This window comes from Lindgomyces ingoldianus (assembly GCF_010093535.1).
Source record: "Lindgomyces ingoldianus strain ATCC 200398 unplaced genomic scaffold BDR25scaffold_30, whole genome shotgun sequence".
In the NCBI taxonomy this organism is placed as follows: Eukaryota; Fungi; Ascomycota; class Dothideomycetes; order Pleosporales; family Lindgomycetaceae; genus Lindgomyces; species Lindgomyces ingoldianus.
This window is the reverse complement of record NW_022985191.1, coordinates 633,408-651,154: the sequence shown is the minus strand read 5'-3', so window position 1 is coordinate 651,154 and position 17,747 is coordinate 633,408. Positions and strand designations below refer to the sequence as shown.

General features: G+C 47.7%; 7 protein-coding genes across 7 annotated transcripts; 5 read left to right on the top strand and 2 right to left on the bottom strand.

Annotated features, from left to right (window-relative positions):
• Positions 1–423: 423 nt before the first annotated feature.
• On the top strand, positions 424–1,344 carry BDR25DRAFT_358862 (uncharacterized protein; the record flags this gene model as incomplete). The annotated part of the gene is made up of 4 exons (XM_033696004.1): positions 424–457; positions 513–579; positions 1,182–1,288; positions 1,322–1,344. The coding sequence occupies 4 exons, from the start codon at positions 424–426 to the stop codon at positions 1,342–1,344; spliced, it is 231 nt and encodes a 76-aa protein (XP_033544160.1).
• A 1,072-nt stretch (positions 1,345–2,416) lies between these two features.
• BDR25DRAFT_376287 (alpha/beta-hydrolase) lies at positions 2,417–4,507 on the top strand. The gene is made up of 5 exons (XM_033697437.1): positions 2,417–2,599; positions 2,757–3,765; positions 3,832–4,023; positions 4,105–4,235; positions 4,295–4,507. Exons 1-5 carry the CDS (start codon positions 2,489–2,491, stop codon positions 4,463–4,465), a joined length of 1,614 nt encoding a protein of 537 aa, XP_033544159.1. The 5' UTR covers positions 2,417–2,488; the 3' UTR covers positions 4,466–4,507.
• Positions 4,508–5,370: 863 nt separating this feature from the next.
• Positions 5,371–6,212, bottom strand: BDR25DRAFT_305713 (uncharacterized protein). Its single transcript, XM_033690463.1, has one exon. The coding sequence runs from the start codon at positions 6,069–6,071 to the stop codon at positions 5,643–5,645; it is 429 nt and encodes a 142-aa protein (XP_033544158.1). The 5' UTR covers positions 6,072–6,212; the 3' UTR covers positions 5,371–5,642.
• A 587-nt stretch (positions 6,213–6,799) lies between these two features.
• Positions 6,800–9,645, top strand: BDR25DRAFT_336085 (alpha-xylosidase; the record flags this gene model as incomplete). The annotated part of the gene is made up of 3 exons (XM_033693070.1): positions 6,800–7,233; positions 7,286–8,039; positions 8,109–9,645. The coding sequence occupies exons 1-3, from the start codon at positions 7,218–7,220 to the stop codon at positions 9,643–9,645; spliced, it is 2,307 nt and encodes a 768-aa protein (XP_033544157.1). The 5' UTR covers positions 6,800–7,217.
• Positions 9,646–9,848: 203 nt separating this feature from the next.
• Positions 9,849–12,258, bottom strand: BDR25DRAFT_305712 (general substrate transporter). The gene is made up of 8 exons (XM_033690462.1): positions 11,819–12,258; positions 11,748–11,765; positions 11,493–11,698; positions 11,019–11,433; positions 10,799–10,813; positions 10,684–10,748; positions 10,221–10,570; positions 9,849–10,164 (listed from the first exon to the last, which is right to left on the bottom strand). The coding sequence occupies exons 1-8, from the start codon at positions 11,995–11,997 to the stop codon at positions 9,907–9,909; spliced, it is 1,506 nt and encodes a 501-aa protein (XP_033544156.1). The 5' UTR covers positions 11,998–12,258; the 3' UTR covers positions 9,849–9,906.
• A 169-nt stretch (positions 12,259–12,427) lies between these two features.
• Positions 12,428–15,594, top strand: BDR25DRAFT_292433 (glycoside hydrolase). Its single transcript, XM_033688659.1, has 2 exons — positions 12,428–14,141; positions 14,452–15,594. The coding sequence occupies exons 1-2, from the start codon at positions 12,804–12,806 to the stop codon at positions 15,460–15,462; spliced, it is 2,349 nt and encodes a 782-aa protein (XP_033544155.1). The 5' UTR covers positions 12,428–12,803; the 3' UTR covers positions 15,463–15,594.
• A 1,143-nt stretch (positions 15,595–16,737) lies between these two features.
• BDR25DRAFT_235349 (uncharacterized protein) lies at positions 16,738–17,028 on the top strand (the record flags this gene model as incomplete). Its single annotated transcript, XM_033685508.1, has 1 exon — positions 16,738–17,028. A coding segment is annotated over one exon (291 nt), but the record flags the coding sequence as incomplete, so codon positions are not given.
• Positions 17,029–17,747: the final 719 nt, after the last annotated feature.

The following is a 17,747-nucleotide window of genomic DNA, read 5'->3' as shown; positions in this document are numbered from 1 at the left end:
ATAGAGGTTTAGGCTAGACTAGAGACAACCGCTAGTGCTAGTGCTAGCCCTAGCATTATCTATATATATATTATACTATGCGAGAATACTTAGCTGTAAGGACGGAGCTCTGTACCACTGCGCTAATACAACCAAAAAGGTGCGAATAATTAACCAACGGTTAATTATTGCCGTACAGAATAGTATATATACCCGTCGCACGTAAGCGCCATCTCGGCCTTACATTAGCTTAAGTATTCTCGTGCGTACCTTTTGGTATAGTGGGGAAAGTCGTATAGTATCGGCTTGGCAGGCGGGGCGCCTACTTGATTACTGTTGAATGGGCTCTTTCAGCTAGCTGCTTATGGTATGAGCACTGAAGTAGCAAGAGTAAGAGTAGTGTACAGTGTGCACAGCGTACGAAGTAGGTAGGGTGGGGGCAACATGTTTCTGGTTCTATTGCTCTGTCCTTTTCTCCGTACGGAGGAAAAGGGGATTATCTAGATGTTCGCGCACGTTATCTCACGGGTCAGACGCTCCTCCAAGGTTTAACCGGACCAATCAAAGCGCTGTGGCTAGTGATGTCACGTTTTTGCAACCGTCTGCGGAGCGTCTAAGGAGAAATAGAGTAAATTTATATGTATCTCTGTTTAGCATTTAGCTTTTTTTAACATTTTCCTACCTACAACACAATAAAATAGATATTTGTTAAATGCAATTAAAACTTAAGTAACTAAGCTATATAGTAGTTACATTTTAAAAGAGCTAAACTTATAATTTAGGGGTAAAGTACACTGCTAAAGCTAGTTCTAAGTTGCTTTGCACTAAATTACCCTCTCTTATGCAACTTAACTACTAGAGCAGCTAGAGGCAAGCTAAGAGCTAGAGCTAGTTGCACACAAGCAGGCTAGTTAGCTCTAACTCTTAGCTTATCTCTAGCTACTCTACTAGTTAAGTTGCATAGGGGAGGGCAATTAAGTATAATTATATAAGCTTTTAATTAGATCCCTCTAGGCAGTGTACAGAGGGAGGTTTAATTAAAAGTGCAAATGCATATAATAGTTTAAGCCCTAGGTAAGCTTCTGTTTAAACAGCAAGCTGTTAGAGGCATGTTGTAATAGAGAAGTACATTAGTGAAGTGGAGAAATTTTGCCTAATAACTGCAGCTAAGACACACTAAAGCTTGTACCATTTTCTCTCAGACCCTCTGGAGTGATTCGTCGAGCGTGGCGCAGCAGCGCAAAGCCTCCTCGGCAATCGGTACTACCTATTGCCGACGCCCGGTGGATCCCTCCAGAGGGTATGGCTCGTGAGATAACGCGCACGGAGGTTCGCGCACGAGCATCATGTGATATAACTACGTGATCCTTCTCGTGCGCAATAACTAGTATCCAGACTGTAACGCTGCTGCTGCGTACGGACAATTACAGTACATATAGAAACCTAGTTGTCTATAGCTGATAATAAAAGAAACTAATACATAAAATGTTGAATGGGCTCTTTCAGCTAGCTGCTTATAGTATGAGCACTTAAGTAGCAAGATAAAGAGTAGTGTACAGTATGCACAGCGTACGAAGTAGGTAGCGTGGGGGCAACAGGTTTCTGGTCATTGCTCTGTCTTTTTCTTTCGTACGGAGGAAAAGGGGAATATCTACATGTTCGCACACGGAGGTTGGCGCACGAGCATCATGTGACATAGCTACGTGATCCTTCTCGTGCGCAATAACTAGTATCCAGACTGTAACGCTGCTGCTGCGTACAGACATAAAATTTAAAAGTATTAAGATAAGAGAAATTTAGTGTTAAATTAATTATAGTTATCTTATATATAAAAAACTATAAAATTACTATAGTTACTCTTATAGATAGTTAGGCTAAACACCTAACCTAACGCCTCTATTAGCTAGATTTATGGTGTGGCGCCACTAGGCTGACGAGCAAAGGGCTAGGCTGACAAGCATGGACGTTAGAGGCTTTTAGTTTCTTGGCCCAGGCAGCTGAGCTCAAGTATGCCGGGCGTTCTGCTTAGCCTTAAGGCGATATTTGGATTGTAACTAGCTTTTTACAAGGTACAATACTGACGGTAGATCTGCAAGTTAACTACCTAAAGTGGGTAAAAGTCTTTATATTAGGTTCTCAAAGGAGCAAAAACGCTACATGACAGCGCTCCTGCTAATGGAGGCCACCCGGCAACTTGTATATGCTACGAACCAGCCTCGCTCGCCTCCATTCGAAAGGATTCGGCATCCTATCCCAAGCAAATCCTACCGCAAAAATGACCTAGTCAGGTAACGAAATGACAACCATGGCTGTGCACTTGAAACTGTGACCTTACTGCAATCCCCGTTCCGCCCGAGCTGTTAATAGAAATAATAATTTTAAGAAGTGATAAATATGACGACCAAACGTTTACTTGAAAGACGATCCCCACCGTCAACGGTCCTTCAGCCACATCATTATTATAACCTTTCTTTGCCTATACTTGAATTCGTACGTTATCCTATTCATCATGATTGATCCCTCTTTGACCTTGTTCGGCCTTTTCGCATTCGCTTCTGCAAAACCACTATCAACTAGGAGCAATGCAACGAATACAACAACGGTATGGAGTTTTGCTGAGGTGAGCTACTATGCCCTTCTGTATTGTGTCTGTCCGGACCTGTCGCATTATTCACGACTCGAGCTTTGGGCTTTGGGGGGGGGCTTTTTTTTTTTTTTTTTTGCACGCCTTTTGTGAGCCTTCACAAGGAATATCTTCTAACACAAAATATATATAGGTAGCCTCCTCCGCAAGTCTACAATGGACTCCTTGTTTTGAAAACTTTTCCTGTGCCAACCTTGAGGTCCCTCTCGATTACACAAAGCCAGACGTAGGCACTATTAATGTCGCGTTTCTCAAAAAGGAGGCGCTTCAGCAACCTGCAATGGGAGATATCCTCATTAATCCCGGAGGTCCGGGGGTTTCTGGCATCGACTATGTCTTGCAGGGCTCCGTCATACTTGAAAGGCTTCTCGGTACCGCATACAACATTGTTGGATTCGATCCACGAGGCGTCAACAATAGCGGTCCACATCTCGACTGTTTCCAAGGAAGCCCCGCAATCCGCGATTACTATGATTCGACCTACTATTCTGATGTCGATCTGAAATGCCTTTCTTCGATGTCGAAGCATTTTCAAGCTGCAGGAGCATTCGGTGACTGGTGCTCCAGGAGTCTCAGCCATGAGGCCAACTACGCCAATACGCCTGCCACAGCAAGGGATATGCTACAGTATATCAAGGTCTTAGCAGAGAGCCGAGGCGAATCCCCGAACGATGCAAAGTTGAACTATTACGGTGTTAGTTATGGATCCACTCTAGGAATCACCTATGCAGCACTATTCCCGGACCATGTTGGACGAATGATCATCGACGGTGTAGTAGATGCCGAAGACTATTACTCTGGAGCCTGGAAGCAGAATCTTGTACAAGCGGATGAGGCCGTTCAGGGATTCTTCGAATCTTGCTATCAGGCTGGCCCATCTTGCGCTTTTTTCCGCAATGACTCCTCAGCAAAGGACATTGAAAGGCGGGCAAATGCTATCCTAAAAGACATTGAAGAGAATCCAATCTCGGTCGCTGATCCGGCCTTCGTTGATTTTCCTACAGTCATCACAGGCCAGGATGTTCGAGGGGCCCTTCTATTATCATTGTACAGCGCAATATCCGGGTTCCCTTTAATAGCTTCTATGCTGTCTGGCCTTGAGGCGCGAAATGGGTCTATCATGATCCCACTCCTAGAGGCTGGTGGGACAGGGAAGGGCCTTATGCCGCAGGCGGATTGCAATTTCGACCATCCATTGTACAGTTCAGTTCAACCAAGGCTATTGATTGCCTGCAATGATGCTAACGGAAGATACAATATTTCGACTGTCGGGAAATGGCACGATTATGTTCGTGATTTAGAGATGGTTAGCACTTATGTCGGCGAGGTTTGGGCCACAGTCATTATATTGCAGTGTCGATCTCTGCAATTTACTCCTCCAGCGAACCAGTTATTCTATGGTGAGTCAGACCCCATTTCTTGTGTTACTCCTATTAGCGTTCCGTGAATACTTGAGCGGCTATCCCACTGACTATCTGCAGGCTTCAACACTACAATCACGAGCCACCCTATTCTCTTCACAGCAAACCGCATTGACCCGGTTACATCAAGCGGGGACAAGATGTCAAAGCTCTTCCCAGGCTCCGTGGTCCTCAAACAAGATACTATTGGGGTAAGTCTCAGTAGTGCCTTACCGCAACTTCTCCGTCTGACATATCTGCTACATGATAGCACGGTCTACAAGTCGCACAATCAGACTGTATTTCTAGGTCCCTACAGAAGTTCTTAGAATGTGGCGAACTCCCTCCAGAGAACACCATGTGTGATACTGAAGTCCATCCTTTCCAGGCCGGTGTAAAGACAAAGCGTATTCCTCAATATCCACGTGGGCTTGGTATTTAAAATTTGGGGGTTGCACTATTTGGATGTGTCGCGTATACTGAGAGCCTTGGCTGGGGCTCAGAGCCTTGGACGCGGCTCGGGATTTGGAGATAGTATGTTCCGAAGCTCGGTGTATATAAGGAGAGCCTTCAACTCTCTTAGATAGCAGAGTCACTTCATCCGATCTTCTGAGCGGCTACTGCCAGGCTATTTTATCCTCCACAGGATGTTAGAGTAGGTATAAAAGAGGGAAACTTGTGGATTTGAAATTTGTAACATATACTGTAATATAGAATCTGACGCTGCTAGGATGCAATTACATGTTGAAAAATATTTTTTCGAGAAGGTCTGCAGAAGCACCGCTACCCAGGCTGTTCGCTCAAATGCATCTTCAAGAGCACAGCAAGTGGTCACCTCGGCTGCAAGATCGTAGGTGACCGTAAGCAATGAGTTTTGATTAATTTGTTATGGGTGTAAGTGTAACGAGAGAAGGAGGCTGCGCCCAGATTCGAAAAACCTGTAAATGCAGCGATAAAAACTATGAACGTTTGTGCCATTGTACTGACTGTAGACCAGAGGGCTTGGCTTGTCGCTAGTAGGTACCTTATTTTGCTCTATTCTATAACGCGTATGAAAGCTCGACAGCTTGAGCCCAATACGTCACCTATTAGCTGAATGAGTTCCAAGCGCCTATTACGTCGGGGAGGGTGCTAACGGTGACCCGAGAGTTACTAATGCAAGAAAAATGCTCGTGATCTAAGATCAGCATATGCACATGGTGTCCATTTATATTGTGATGACAGTTGCGAAAGTCATGGGAATAACTGAAGCTGTAAGTAACCGAGCTACACATGAAGACGTTTTTGACAAGCGAGCTTGTGTTTACTGTAATCGTTCTCCGTATGATCGATTCGGTTCGGGCCTACTAGAACACCACCACAAATGACAGCAGGCTTTAGAACGGTATTCTCAGTCGCTTTTGAATGGCCTGGAGGACAGGAGTCCAGGTAGTTATTTGTGCTTTTAGATTCTCAGATCAGTGTCCGAGAGGCTACACTCAAGCCTTCTATCTTGTTCCAAGGCGCCATCGGAGGGTGCAATCCGTGTCGACCGACTAATTCAATCTCAATCATCCACGACTACTATCAAGGGTATACTGAGTCGGGTTTCTGGAATATCATTGCTGGTGTCGATTGTCTCAATCTTGTCCTGTACTGATTGTTTCACCCAACACAACCACCTTGAACTTCTCGCTGTCCGAAAATCTCTCTTCGTCCTCTTGGATCTTTGCTGCCGCCTCCGGTTCGTTTACTAGAGCGAAGAATTGCTGGAAGTGAAGCTCATCTCTGAATTTCAACTCGGCGTAACCATCCCAATCAACAGCTTCAACATTTCCGACCAAAACCACAGGCGATGTAGATGTGGCGTCAACCCCTGGACTTACTCCTGCTCGAGTTCCTGCACCTCCTCCCACGCGAGCGACGTAATTTCGAGTATGCGAGAGCGGAAAACTCGGTCCGGCGATTGATTTTAGAAGCGGGATGTGTTTTCCCTCCCAATGCTCTTTGAATTGGGCTATCGAGAAGCCTGGCTTTCGGGAGACGAACAGGACGATTGTGTATACCATGGCAGAGGCGTGCAGGGCACTGCGGCGAGCGATGACAGGTCGAAGGACTGTGTAAATGATGAGGACGGAGGCTCTAAACTCTTGTTTTGAATTTCATCACCAGAGACCTCACTTTATACTAGCGCTGCGCTGGTCCGCCGCAGGAGAGCGTGGGAGCTTTGCTCGTGCCTTGGCTGCCGTTGCGCAACCATGAACCATGCAGAAGGATCACCATGCCACTGGTCCGGATGTCTTCCGCGCGAGACGTGCAGACCCACATGAATGATGCGACTCGATGTTGGATTCGGAGGCGGGCGTCATGCATGTTTCCCGAGGTCTTGTCAACGCCCAAGTTTGTAAAAGGAAATCCCATTGGACCTGACATGGGTTTTGCGTGACTCGTTCTTGAATCCTCACCCCACCGGATTTTTCTCGACCACAACCAGCCACCTTTCCCGTTTCTGGTGATAAGCGTCCAGGAATCCGCTGGGAATCCGCATAGTGAGCATCTCATAAGATCTGAGAGCCTGTACCCCGTACACACCTCGGTATCATGGGAAGAGAGACTGGTAGTGCAACAGCAGCCGAGATTGTAAAGGGTCGGCCTCATGAGCCTATGGCCATCTCTTCCATCGCTTTACAAAAGGACACAAGACTCTGGAGAGCTTTACCCTATTAGTCACAGGAGGTCGACGCTTATCAGGCTTAGTACTCACCAGAGAGAAATGGATCCTTTCGGCCTTCTGCGACTCGTAGGGAAGGAAGAAAGAAAGCAAGAGGAACAAGTCTTCTGTCGTAATTCCGTTGCACGCGGCTAACATACCTATTTCCCAGCTTTTGCAAAGCTTGCTCTCGCGCAGCTGTTGGCACAGAGCTGACGGTGCAGCTTCGGACAAATTGTTACCGAAGAATCCGTCCACTCACGATAGCCTCATGACCAATATCCTAGGCTTGTCGGTCCATGTCTCCGATTAGTGTCTTGTTCTCGTTGGAGATTCAAATGTCTCTCACAGAGTTTTGCGATGCTTTAGCCTTCTCTCTCATTCCAGCAACAATTTTGTAGATAATATCTTCCTCTAGGCCGTGTTCCGTCCTAGTACAACTTCGTCTGGCTAAAGATTGACCCTTCTGGAAGACATTGCTGCTGAAGTTTCACGGTCTCCAAAAATGAAATTTCGCGATGGTCTGTCTTCCATCACCTTAATAGGTCTAGAAGGTGCTGATACTGTGTGTAGGCATGTGGCTGGTGAGCGAGGATAAAACTGTCCAGTACGCCGAAGATATCTATACCATTACACCACGTCACGACGAAAAGGCTCTCACCCTTCTCTGCCCAACTCGACAAATTCACTCACGTGGAGACACCTTGAATCTGAGTACCCTTTCAATTGAGATTGAAGCACAATTCGACGGCGTGCTTTCGCTCGAGGTAACACATTTTGCTGGAGCACGGCGACGAGGTCCTAACTTTGATATTTACCCTGAGGGACAACCGAAAAGTTTTCCTTTTATAAGGAAGAGCGAGAAAGGCACGACTATTTCTTCGGGAAGCCTTTCTGCCACAGTTCATCCAGATCAGCATACTTTCGATATTCGCTTCCATGCTACCAATGGATCGAAAAACCTCACTTCCCTGCTTAGCAGGAGTGTCGGCCTGGCGTATAGCCCTGCGCTTACAAGCCCGAAGCAAGTAGAAGATATAAGCGACAGGCGGCACTACATTTTCACTCAAACGGAGCTTAGCGTTGGAGAAACCATCCACGGCCTGGGAGAGCGATTCGGTGCGTGGAACCGCGTTGGGCAGAATATTGAAGTCTGGAATGAAGATGGAGGGACGTCTAGTGATCAGGCTTACAAGAACATTTCATTTTGGCTGAGCTCCCGTGGGTACGGAGTCTTCATTGACGCGCCGGAGAAAATTGACCTCGAGATTGGTAGCGAGAGGTGCTGCAGGCTACAGACGGCGGTGGAGTCGCAACGCTTGAAATGGTACAGTTTTAGTTGACCCTTTAGCCTTTTAAATGTTCATTGACAAAGAGAATCTCTGACTGTAGGCAGGTTCATAATTTACGGCGCTAACCCCAAAGAGGTTCTGACGAAATACTCCATCCTGACTGGAAAACCTGGAAAAGTTCCCGCTTGGTCCTACGGGCTTTGGCTCTCAACATCTTTTACAACCTCGTACGATGAAAAGACTGTTACGCATTTTGTTGAAACGATGAAATCGTCACATATACCCGTGGAAGTCTTCCACTTTGATTGTTTCTGGCTTCGTGCTTTTCATTGGACCGATTTCGTCTGGGACCCCGAGTTCTTCCCAGACGCAGCTGGACAAATCAGACGGATGAAAGAGGCTGGGCTTGTAAACAAAGTCAGTGTTTGGACGAACCCATATATTGGACAGGCGTCCCCGATCTTCAAGTTTGCTGCCGAAAAAGGCTATCTCCTAAAGCGAACCAATGGAGACATATGGCAATGGGACTTGTGGCAGACAGGTATGGGTATTGTGGATTTCACGAACCCTAAAGCTGCTCAATGGTTTTCCGAGTGCTTAGGGAGACTCTACGATATAGGCGTAGATTGCATCAAGACAGATTTTGGAGAGCGGATCCCGACAAAAAATGTACGATGGTATGACGAGTCCGTGGATCCAGCTCGCATGCACAACTTTTACGCATTCATATACAACAAGTTGGTCTACGAAACACTCCAAAAAAGGTACGGGAAAGACCAAGCGGTTCTTTTCGCTCGCACGGCTTGCGCAGGAACCCAGAGATTCCCTTTGCAGTGGGGTGGCGATTGCGAGTCAACGCCCGCGGCATTAGCTGAATCACTCCGAGGCGGGCTCTCGCTTGGTCTTGCGTCGTTTGCCTCCTGGTCTAACGATATTGGAGGGTTTGAGGGCAGCCCGCAGCCATGGATCTACAAACGCTGGGTTGCTTTCGGTTTGATGTGCTCACATTCGAGGCTCCATGGATCAAACTCATATCGCGTCCCTTGGCTTATCGACGATTCCTCTGCTGAGCCAGAGAACTGTACTGAAACTTTGCGACACTGGGTGCGTTTAAAGCGAAAGCTGATGCCTTACATTTATGCACAAGCCGTCGAGAGCTTTGAGAATGGCTGGCCGAGCAGCATTCGAGCCGTTGCTTTGGAATTTCCGGACGACCCCACAGCTTGGTATCTGGACCGCGAGTTTATGATTGGCAGCTCTATTTTAGCCTCGCCAATTTTCGAAGAAGATGGCAAGGGGGAATACTATCTCCCCCCGGGGAGATGGTTTTCGTTCTGGGACGGAAAGGAAGTGGAAGGTGGTAGATGGCAGTCAGAGAAATTTGGGTTCTTGGCTTGCCCGATGTTTGTCAGAGAGGGGACTTTGCTGGTGCTTGGGGAAGAGGAAGGTGAGGGCGGGTTCTCGTACGACTGGTTGAATAAAGGAGGCGAGGTTCGTTTGTATGGCGTCAAGGAGGGAGATAAGGCAAAGCTGGTAGATCGTGAAGGACTGGACGCTGGGGTATTGGAAGTGGGCCACGGTGGAGGACTTCAGGGAATGGAAGCTCTTGGGGGCGATTGGGTGGTTAAGACATTCGGGTAGCTTATGTACTCTCCAAGACATTCTCTTATTTATGGTCTTGATCTTTCTGTCACGAGGATATACTCGTTCGCCCAAAGGCTCACAGCACATTCATAGGGCAAGAAATGGATAAATTTAGTATGTCCGTATTTTCTGACAAGATCTGCTATCTGTACTACGTGCAAGCCCTATCAAACAGTAGGAATTGACTTCAGGTCTGCATATATAAGGCGATGTTGACTATCTTCTGAGGCTTCTGAATTACTCCACATAAATTTCTGGCTAGTGCGTCTCATCATGCATCTCATGGAGAGAAATCTGGCGCTCCGGATCTGTCCCCTTAGCTAATTCCTTGGCGTCTAGATCCTCCGGTAGCGTCCCTAATGCGCGCTCTCCGAAAAGCAAATCAATTTCTTCGAGAGTCAACTTCGTTGTCTCCTTGAAAATGAAGAAAATGGTAGGGAACGTGACACATATGTTGAAGGCCACGAAAATGAAGTAAAACTTGTATGTGATATGACCGAGCCCGATTGGCGAGACCTTTGAGAGAGTCAGTGCATGATCATGAGCTTGACCTAAACTTAGGGATATGGTACCTGAGACCAGACTGTGCTAACGAGCCAATTTCCAATACCGGTTGCAAAAGCTGATCCACGACCTCGAATCTGGAATGGCATAATCTCCGATGCATAAACCCAGCTGATGGGCCCGAAGGAGCAGCTGAAGATGCAGGAGACACAGAAAAGGAAGAATACGCCCGCGATAGATAGGCTGTCCTTTCGAGAGCCGGTCGCATGCTCTATCTGAGATCCTATAATAGCTTCGCAGACTAAAGCGATCGTGATCCCCACAGTGCCAATGAGAAGTGGCTTCTTTCGACCGACTCGGTCGAGGAGAACGGTGATGAAGAAGAAATTGAAGACTGGTCCGACAACATTATAAATACCTGTCTAACGTAAGTAAGGCCCTGGGAGATCTGTATTGTGTAATTTTGCAGTGCTCTTCCACTTTTGCCGGAAGTGTCCTAGTGCTCATCCAATGAATGAATAGCCTACTCACCCGTAACGAGGAGAGCCCGATCACCGGTTATCCCAAGGTTGTTATACATAAGTGTTTGGTAATATCGACAGAAAGTCAGCTATTGCGTTCAATTCATCGGAATTCAGGAGCTCACCCAATGACGTTGATCCTGTGGGTTGATGTCAGCTCTGCTACTCATGCTTCTACTTTGAAATGGACATATTTGCAGGTGTAATGGAACTAGGCTAGGAGTAACTTTTCACGTAAACAGTTGTTCCCGTGGCCGTCCCCTGACCGTGGAATACACGAGCATGGCGTGACACGCTTCAGTATGAAGAGACATGAGAAGGGGAACAAGAGAGTTTGAAACTCACCCAGTCATTTGTGTAAAAACCTGAATGAGGACAGCGTGCATAAGCCGCGTCCTCCATGTCTTAACCGTAAACATGATTCGCCACCCTGGAGCTGTGATCGCCCTCTCAGCCTCAATTGTAAGCTTGATTTCGTTGAACTCCGATTGAATCCAATCATCGTTTTGGCCATTGTAATGAAGCTTTCGTAAAACTCTCATAGCTTCATCGGAGCGATCAGTCTCAATCAGATGCCGGGGAGACTCTGGGAAGAAGAGGATTCCAGCAATTAACATGGCGCATGGTATGCCCTGAAAACCGAGAGGAAAGCGCCATGAGAATGCACTCGTCTCGGGTACCTTAGAAGAGCCATACCCGACCCACGTAGAAACAATAAAGCCAACACCGATCATTTGCTGGGTAAGGCCAACAATAAGTCCTGCAAAAGTGATTAATTTGCCCGAAGCTATTTACCACTGTCTGAAGCAGTCCACGTACCTCTGGTTTTTGGATGGGCGCATTCCGACTGATATACGGGAACAGACATGGACAGCAAGCCAATAGCCCAGCCAGCCAAAATCCGCCCAACGAGAATCATTGCGAGATTTTGCGCACCACATTGTAGACATGCTCCTAAAAGATTGATGGCTGCTCCGATCAGAATGGTCATTCTTCGTCCAAAGCGATCCATAGTGAGACCCCCCCTAAAGTACATCAGTCGGTAGAGCCATCGCTTGTACAATAGCCTCTTACATCAAGGCTCCAAAGACGCTAGGCAATCTCAATCAGCAACGCGAACCTATTGGAAACCAGGCCATACGTACGCTCCTCCGGAGAACGTAGAGTTGATTGCTCCAATGATGGCAGTGTCTGGATTGGTATTGAAGAAACCGAGAAAGTTGGGCGATTGGATGACGTCTGTCATTACACCAGAGTCATATCCAAAGAGGAATGAGCCTGTCGCAGCAAAAACCGCGAGGGCAATATTGAAGACAAGCCCCATTTTAACGGCTCGTAGGGGTTTCTAGATGGTTCAGCAAAGCGACGGTATAAGATCTTGAGAAGAGCAACGGCTCTAACACAGGATGAAGTTCAAGAGAACAACAGAAGGTATAATATAAGACTGAGCGCGGTCTGGGTCACCCCATGCTACAACCTTGCCCCTGTGCAGCATTCTCCGTGTCCTGCATAGAGGCGGAACACGGCCCCTAGATCCCATTAGAGGCCTCCTGATCCTTCAATTTTGCAACCAGGCCGATTGAAAACCAGCGCCTGGACAAATCTAGGGTTGCAGGACGAGGAGATGTGAGGAGAAGGGAAGCGAGGAAAGGAAAATTGTCCACCAATCATAGGTCGTCGTTCATGTTGGCTAGTGTCCCGCCGCAAATCTTGACTTGACTTCCTATGTTACCCTCAGCATCGCGTGGAGAAAGCTTCTACGCCAGCAAAGCAGCACAACCTAATCTCAGCTGCAGTGGTCACCTGCACACTCTCTCTTCCCCTTGCCCTTCCCCTCTGCCTTCTTTTTGCGCCTTGAGCAAGGCGTGTACAGGGCCGAATCTCCGTCTCCAGACATCAGGGTCTCAACTGCACTTTCGGCCATGGCCCCAAACCGATCAGCTTCAGGGCTGCAGACTAAGCGGTATGCGCTGATGACCGACCCGGTATTTGGGACGATATGAACTAAGGGAGGCCCTTTATTAACTCGTCGGCTCGCGGGGAAATATAATCTCCTTGTCCAGGTTAAAAGCCTGGCTGCCATTCCACCAAAATGATATCTTGGAAGTCCTGCTAAACTCGCGCCTCGCCATGCCTCCCCTCGGCTTATTCGTCACTCTTTTAAGCCTGCTACTGCTCTCCCCTATCCATGGATACGACCTTGCTCGCAAAAGACAGGCGATAAATGCCACATACAAGGACCCTACTGCAACTGTCGATGCTCGTGTTTCTGATTTACTATCGCGCATGACGATCGAAGAGAAGACCGCTCAGCTTATCCAAGGCGACATTTCGAACTGGATTAACACCACCACAAATGCCTTTAATTATAGTGGCCTCGTTGACAACATGGCCCACAAGGCGGGCCAATTTTACGTTGGATATCCGGTTCTCCCAAGCTGGATAAGTGACGGTGTCCGGAGTGCCCAAGATTATTTGATGCAAAATACAACGTTGGGAATCCCGGCTTTCGTCCAGACTGAAGGCATTCATGGGGTCCTCGTTGGGAATTTCACACTGTTTAATAGTCCCATTGGATATGCTTGCTCCTTCGACCCCGACCTTGTAAGAGAAATGGGCGGTGTGCTCGCCCAGGAGGCTCGCGCTCTTGGCATCAACCAGTTGTTTGCACCACTCGCCGATCTGGCCCGCGAACTTCGATATGGCCGAGTCGAGGAGACCTTTGGCGAAGATCCCCATCTTGTCGGAGAAATTGCTTACAGCTACGTCAAAGGAGTTCAAGGCGGGGGTGTAAGTGCTACCGTCAAGCATTTCGCGGGATTTTCGGCACCAGAGCAAGGCATCAATACTGGTCCTGTGCATGGAGGGGAGCGAGAGCTGAGAACCACTTGGCTGCCTCCATTTAAACGAGCCATCATCGATGCCGGAGCCTATAGTATCATGGGTGCATATCATTCGTACGATGGAGTCCCTGCTGTTGCCGACCACCATATGATGACGGACATCCTCCGCGGGGAATGGGGTTATCAGTATTGGGTAACGTCAGACGCTGGGGCTACGGATCGCCTATGTTGTACTTTCAAGATGTGTCAATGCAAACCCATTGATATGGAGCAAGTCACCCTATATGCGCTTCCTGCTGGCAACGACGTTGAAATGGGTGGTGGATCATACAATTTCAAGACCATTCCCCAACTAGTCAAGGCTGGGAAATTGGACATCAACATCGTAAATACTGCTGTCGCTCGTCAGTTGAGGGCTAAATTCGAGCTTGGGCTGTTCGAGCATCCCTATCCCGGAGCTTCATCAAACGAAACCACATCATTAGTGCATACGCCGAAAAGTGTAGAGTTGGCCAGAAAGCTTGATGCTGAATCTATCGTCCTTCTTGAGAACCATGGCAATATTCTCCCTCTCAAGAAATCTGCCGCTGTCGCGGTCATTGGCCCCATGGCTGATTTTACGAATGTACGTGAAGCCTCCACTTTTCAAGAAACTGAGCCGGCCCCGGAGCGCTGACCCACGCGATGCGAGAACAAGGCCTGTTGCTCCCAAAAAAGTAAGGAGCGCGGAGGATATTATCTCCTGTTCGGGTCCATACTCTTATGCTCGCCCTTATAGCGGGGATAGGTTGTGCAGACTTAAATAGAAGCTTACATAAATTGGCGGTGCTCCTAGCAGCAGGCCTTGATATTGACTCGCACTGCTCCAGAGCTCTGTGGCAGGCCTCACCTCCCTTTACCCAAGACACATCTTTAAGCAACTAACGGTGGCGTAGCTCGGCGATTATGTGGTCTATCGGTCGCAGTATAATCCAAGTAACGTCGACCCTCTCCAAGGTATTCGAAATGTTTCAACTGGCAAAGTTACCTATGCCAAAGGATGCGAACGTTGGTCCAATGATCAATCGGGATTCCCCGAAGCCATCCAAGTAGCCTCAGATGCTGATGTGGCAGTTGTCCTTGTGGGAACCTGGTCTCGCGATCAGCAAGAGCTCTGGCAGGGTTTGAATGCCACCACCGGTGAACATGTCGACGTCGCGTCTCTCAACCTTGTTGGAGCAATGGGGCCCCTTGTCCAGGCCATCATCGAAACAGGAAAGCCCACAATTGTCGTGTACCAGTCTGGAAAGCCGATATCTGAACCCTGGATCTCCAACTCTTCGACGGCGTTGATCCAGCAGTTCTACCCCGGAGAACAAGGGGGCAATGCTCTTGCAGACATTCTCTACGGCAATGTTAACCCGTCAGGAAAACTTTCGGTATCCTTTCCCTACGACGTCGGAACTTTGCCTATATATTACGATTACCTCAATTCAGGTCGCTATACAGATCCCGGGGCCATCTTGCCCAACGGAACCTTGAAGTTCGGGCACCAATATGTGCTCAACAACCCTCAGCCCCTTTACGAATTTGGTTACGGGAAGTCATACTCGTCCTTTTCGTACTCGAATCTGACAGTGTCTCAATCGAAGGCCTCTGCCACGGACACAATTACGGCCTCTGTTAGGATTACAAACACGTCGCCAGTAGATGGGAAGGAGGTCATTCAAATTTACGTCCAAGATGTGATTTCTAGCATCGTAGTACCAAATATACAGCTCAAAGGATTCAAGAAGGTCCTAGTGAAAGCTGGAGAGACGGAAAACGTGGACATAGAGCTCAAGGTTGAGGATTGGGGGCTCTGGAACCTGAAGATGGAGTATGTGGTCGAGCCAGGCGAATTCATTCTTTGGGCTGGTAGTAGTTCGAAAGATCTCAGGGGAAATGCGACCGTGACGGTAACGTAGGTGTTCGTAAGAATGCTATTATCAAGGTCGGGTATGCGAAGAACCGGTCTTGCTTCCTATTCTCGAAGATAGCCTCCTTCATCATTATTTACGATGATCGAAGCTTGAATAGTTGCCAAATCGCAATAGCTGGTCAAGAATTTCCGCATGCGTCAGATCGATGTACGTATGAAGTGCGAATGCGAAATGGTAATCTTTAATTGTAATGGTAAATTTGTCTGCGTGGATCGATCGAATATCTGCGCAAAGATATAACTGATGAAAGGCCAATAGATCATATTCCTTATTTCGACAGGTTTCATGGACAGACTATAGCGTTCAATGTGCATATCTACTTCTGTACGGCCATGAAGCATTCGGTAACCAGTTCCTGGTATGTTTCATTCGAAACCCAGTACGACAACGGAGGGGATGTCATTAAGCTGTTCATGCCCCCCAAATGGCTCTTCAGTATCTAACGCCTATCAGCCGAAGCCACGATATAATCGCTCTATAGCGCAAAACTATGATACAAGGCAGACTGAGAGAAAAATGCCGCCTTTAAGGATAAATGTTGCGATAACAACAATCCTCGTCCACACCTGAGGTTTCAGGCGAATATCGACCTCAGCGTTGCGAGCCCCTCGCCCCCGAAAGGCGGGTGTGGATAGCAATACCAGTCCTGGGCTACTGGATTAGCGATATTATAAATGGAATATATTTGTCGTTTCTACTTTAAAATTTTAAACAGTATTAATCTGTCTTGTAATATGCCAAAAAGCGAATGGCTCACCGTTGGTCTTATATGGCTTGAAGTTGTAGGGCGTGTTATTATGGGTTCCGTTGCTATTCTGCTACCCACTGCGTTCCATGGCGCGTCCGGAGCATACATTCGTGTGCAATTCCCAGTATGGATTCGATCTTCCTTCGTTCTTCAGTGTGCTAAAATTTGCGGTAGTCTGCCGAATGAACACGGCGCTCGTCTGGCACTCCATTCAAAAATACACAGAGTATATAGCCATGGCGGCCATGCTGTTTGCTATCTGGCCAAGATAACTGAATATTCTGAACCGCCTCCCCGTTGGCCCCGGGATTACCAGTCAAGGTATGCGCGACCACCTCCTTTCCTGGTCTGTGCAACTTCCATTCCAATTCATTCAGCCACACAAGCTTTGAATGGTTCTTCGTCTTCAGGGCTGTGGTGACCACTAGATCTGCTATTCGAACAACTATCCGCGTCAACGTTTCTGAAAATGGAATATTCGTCTCGAGTGGCATAGCTTCCTGGTTCCCTAACACATCAGCCCACATCGTGCGGCAGTGATTGCAACTTTCATTGGAGGAGGGATTGTGGTGCCTTGGAAGGCCGTCACTTCCACCGAATCGCTGCTCTGCCTCATAACCTCCGTAGGCATCTTCCTTGAACCCATAATTGCAATTTCGATATCAGACTATTTATATCGGATCGTCAAGGCTCGTCGTATCTACGTGTCATCTCTTTATCACCCCCATAGTCGTTATCGATACATCGCTGGGATGAATTGGAGGGCTGCAGCGGCTCTGCTTCGCTGTATCAGTCCAGCCTGACCCTCGCTCACGAAGAGCATCGATGCCTCAGTTGAAATTAGCAATACGCAATATATCGCAAATCTAGTTTAATACTATAAGTTCTTCGTCGCATTATCGGCGCCGTAACCTAGAGTAAGATCTGGCCGGCTGAGGAAAGTTTGGTAATTAAGGATGAGTTGGTGTTTGATGGAAAGCTTGAGGTGGCGATTGTAAGGGACGAGAAGAAGGAATTAGAGAAAAATTGGTAAACAATCAAACATTTGCATCCCCATAATGGAAGCCAAAAGCTTCTGTACTTTCAAGCGATCTCTCTACTATCGGAAAAATGTAGACGTCTTGTCTTCACCTCTTGCTGGTTATAGCTGGTATCCAAGTAGCGTTGCTCTACTCGGGAGCATGTCAATCCCTTGAACTCCCAACATGACTTGTGGAATCTAGGCGTATCATATCAGTAGCTAATGGCATTAGCTCATCCTAAGAAGGAGAACTCTAGCCATTCGAAATACGGGACTGGCGAAGCGGTAACATGGATTTAGAGGGCGCCCGTTGCACTGGAACATGGACCTCGTAAATGTAGTTAGCTGAATGGTCCCTTGTTTGCACATCAGCCCAACATCAGCTGCGAAGGCGTCCAGTGAGTCACGAAAGCACATGACACCGCGCATTCTCGGGTCATTGGCTTTCCGGCCCCGCTTTTCGTGAGCGCGATACAAAAGTTCAGCCCAGCCATCGAGCTC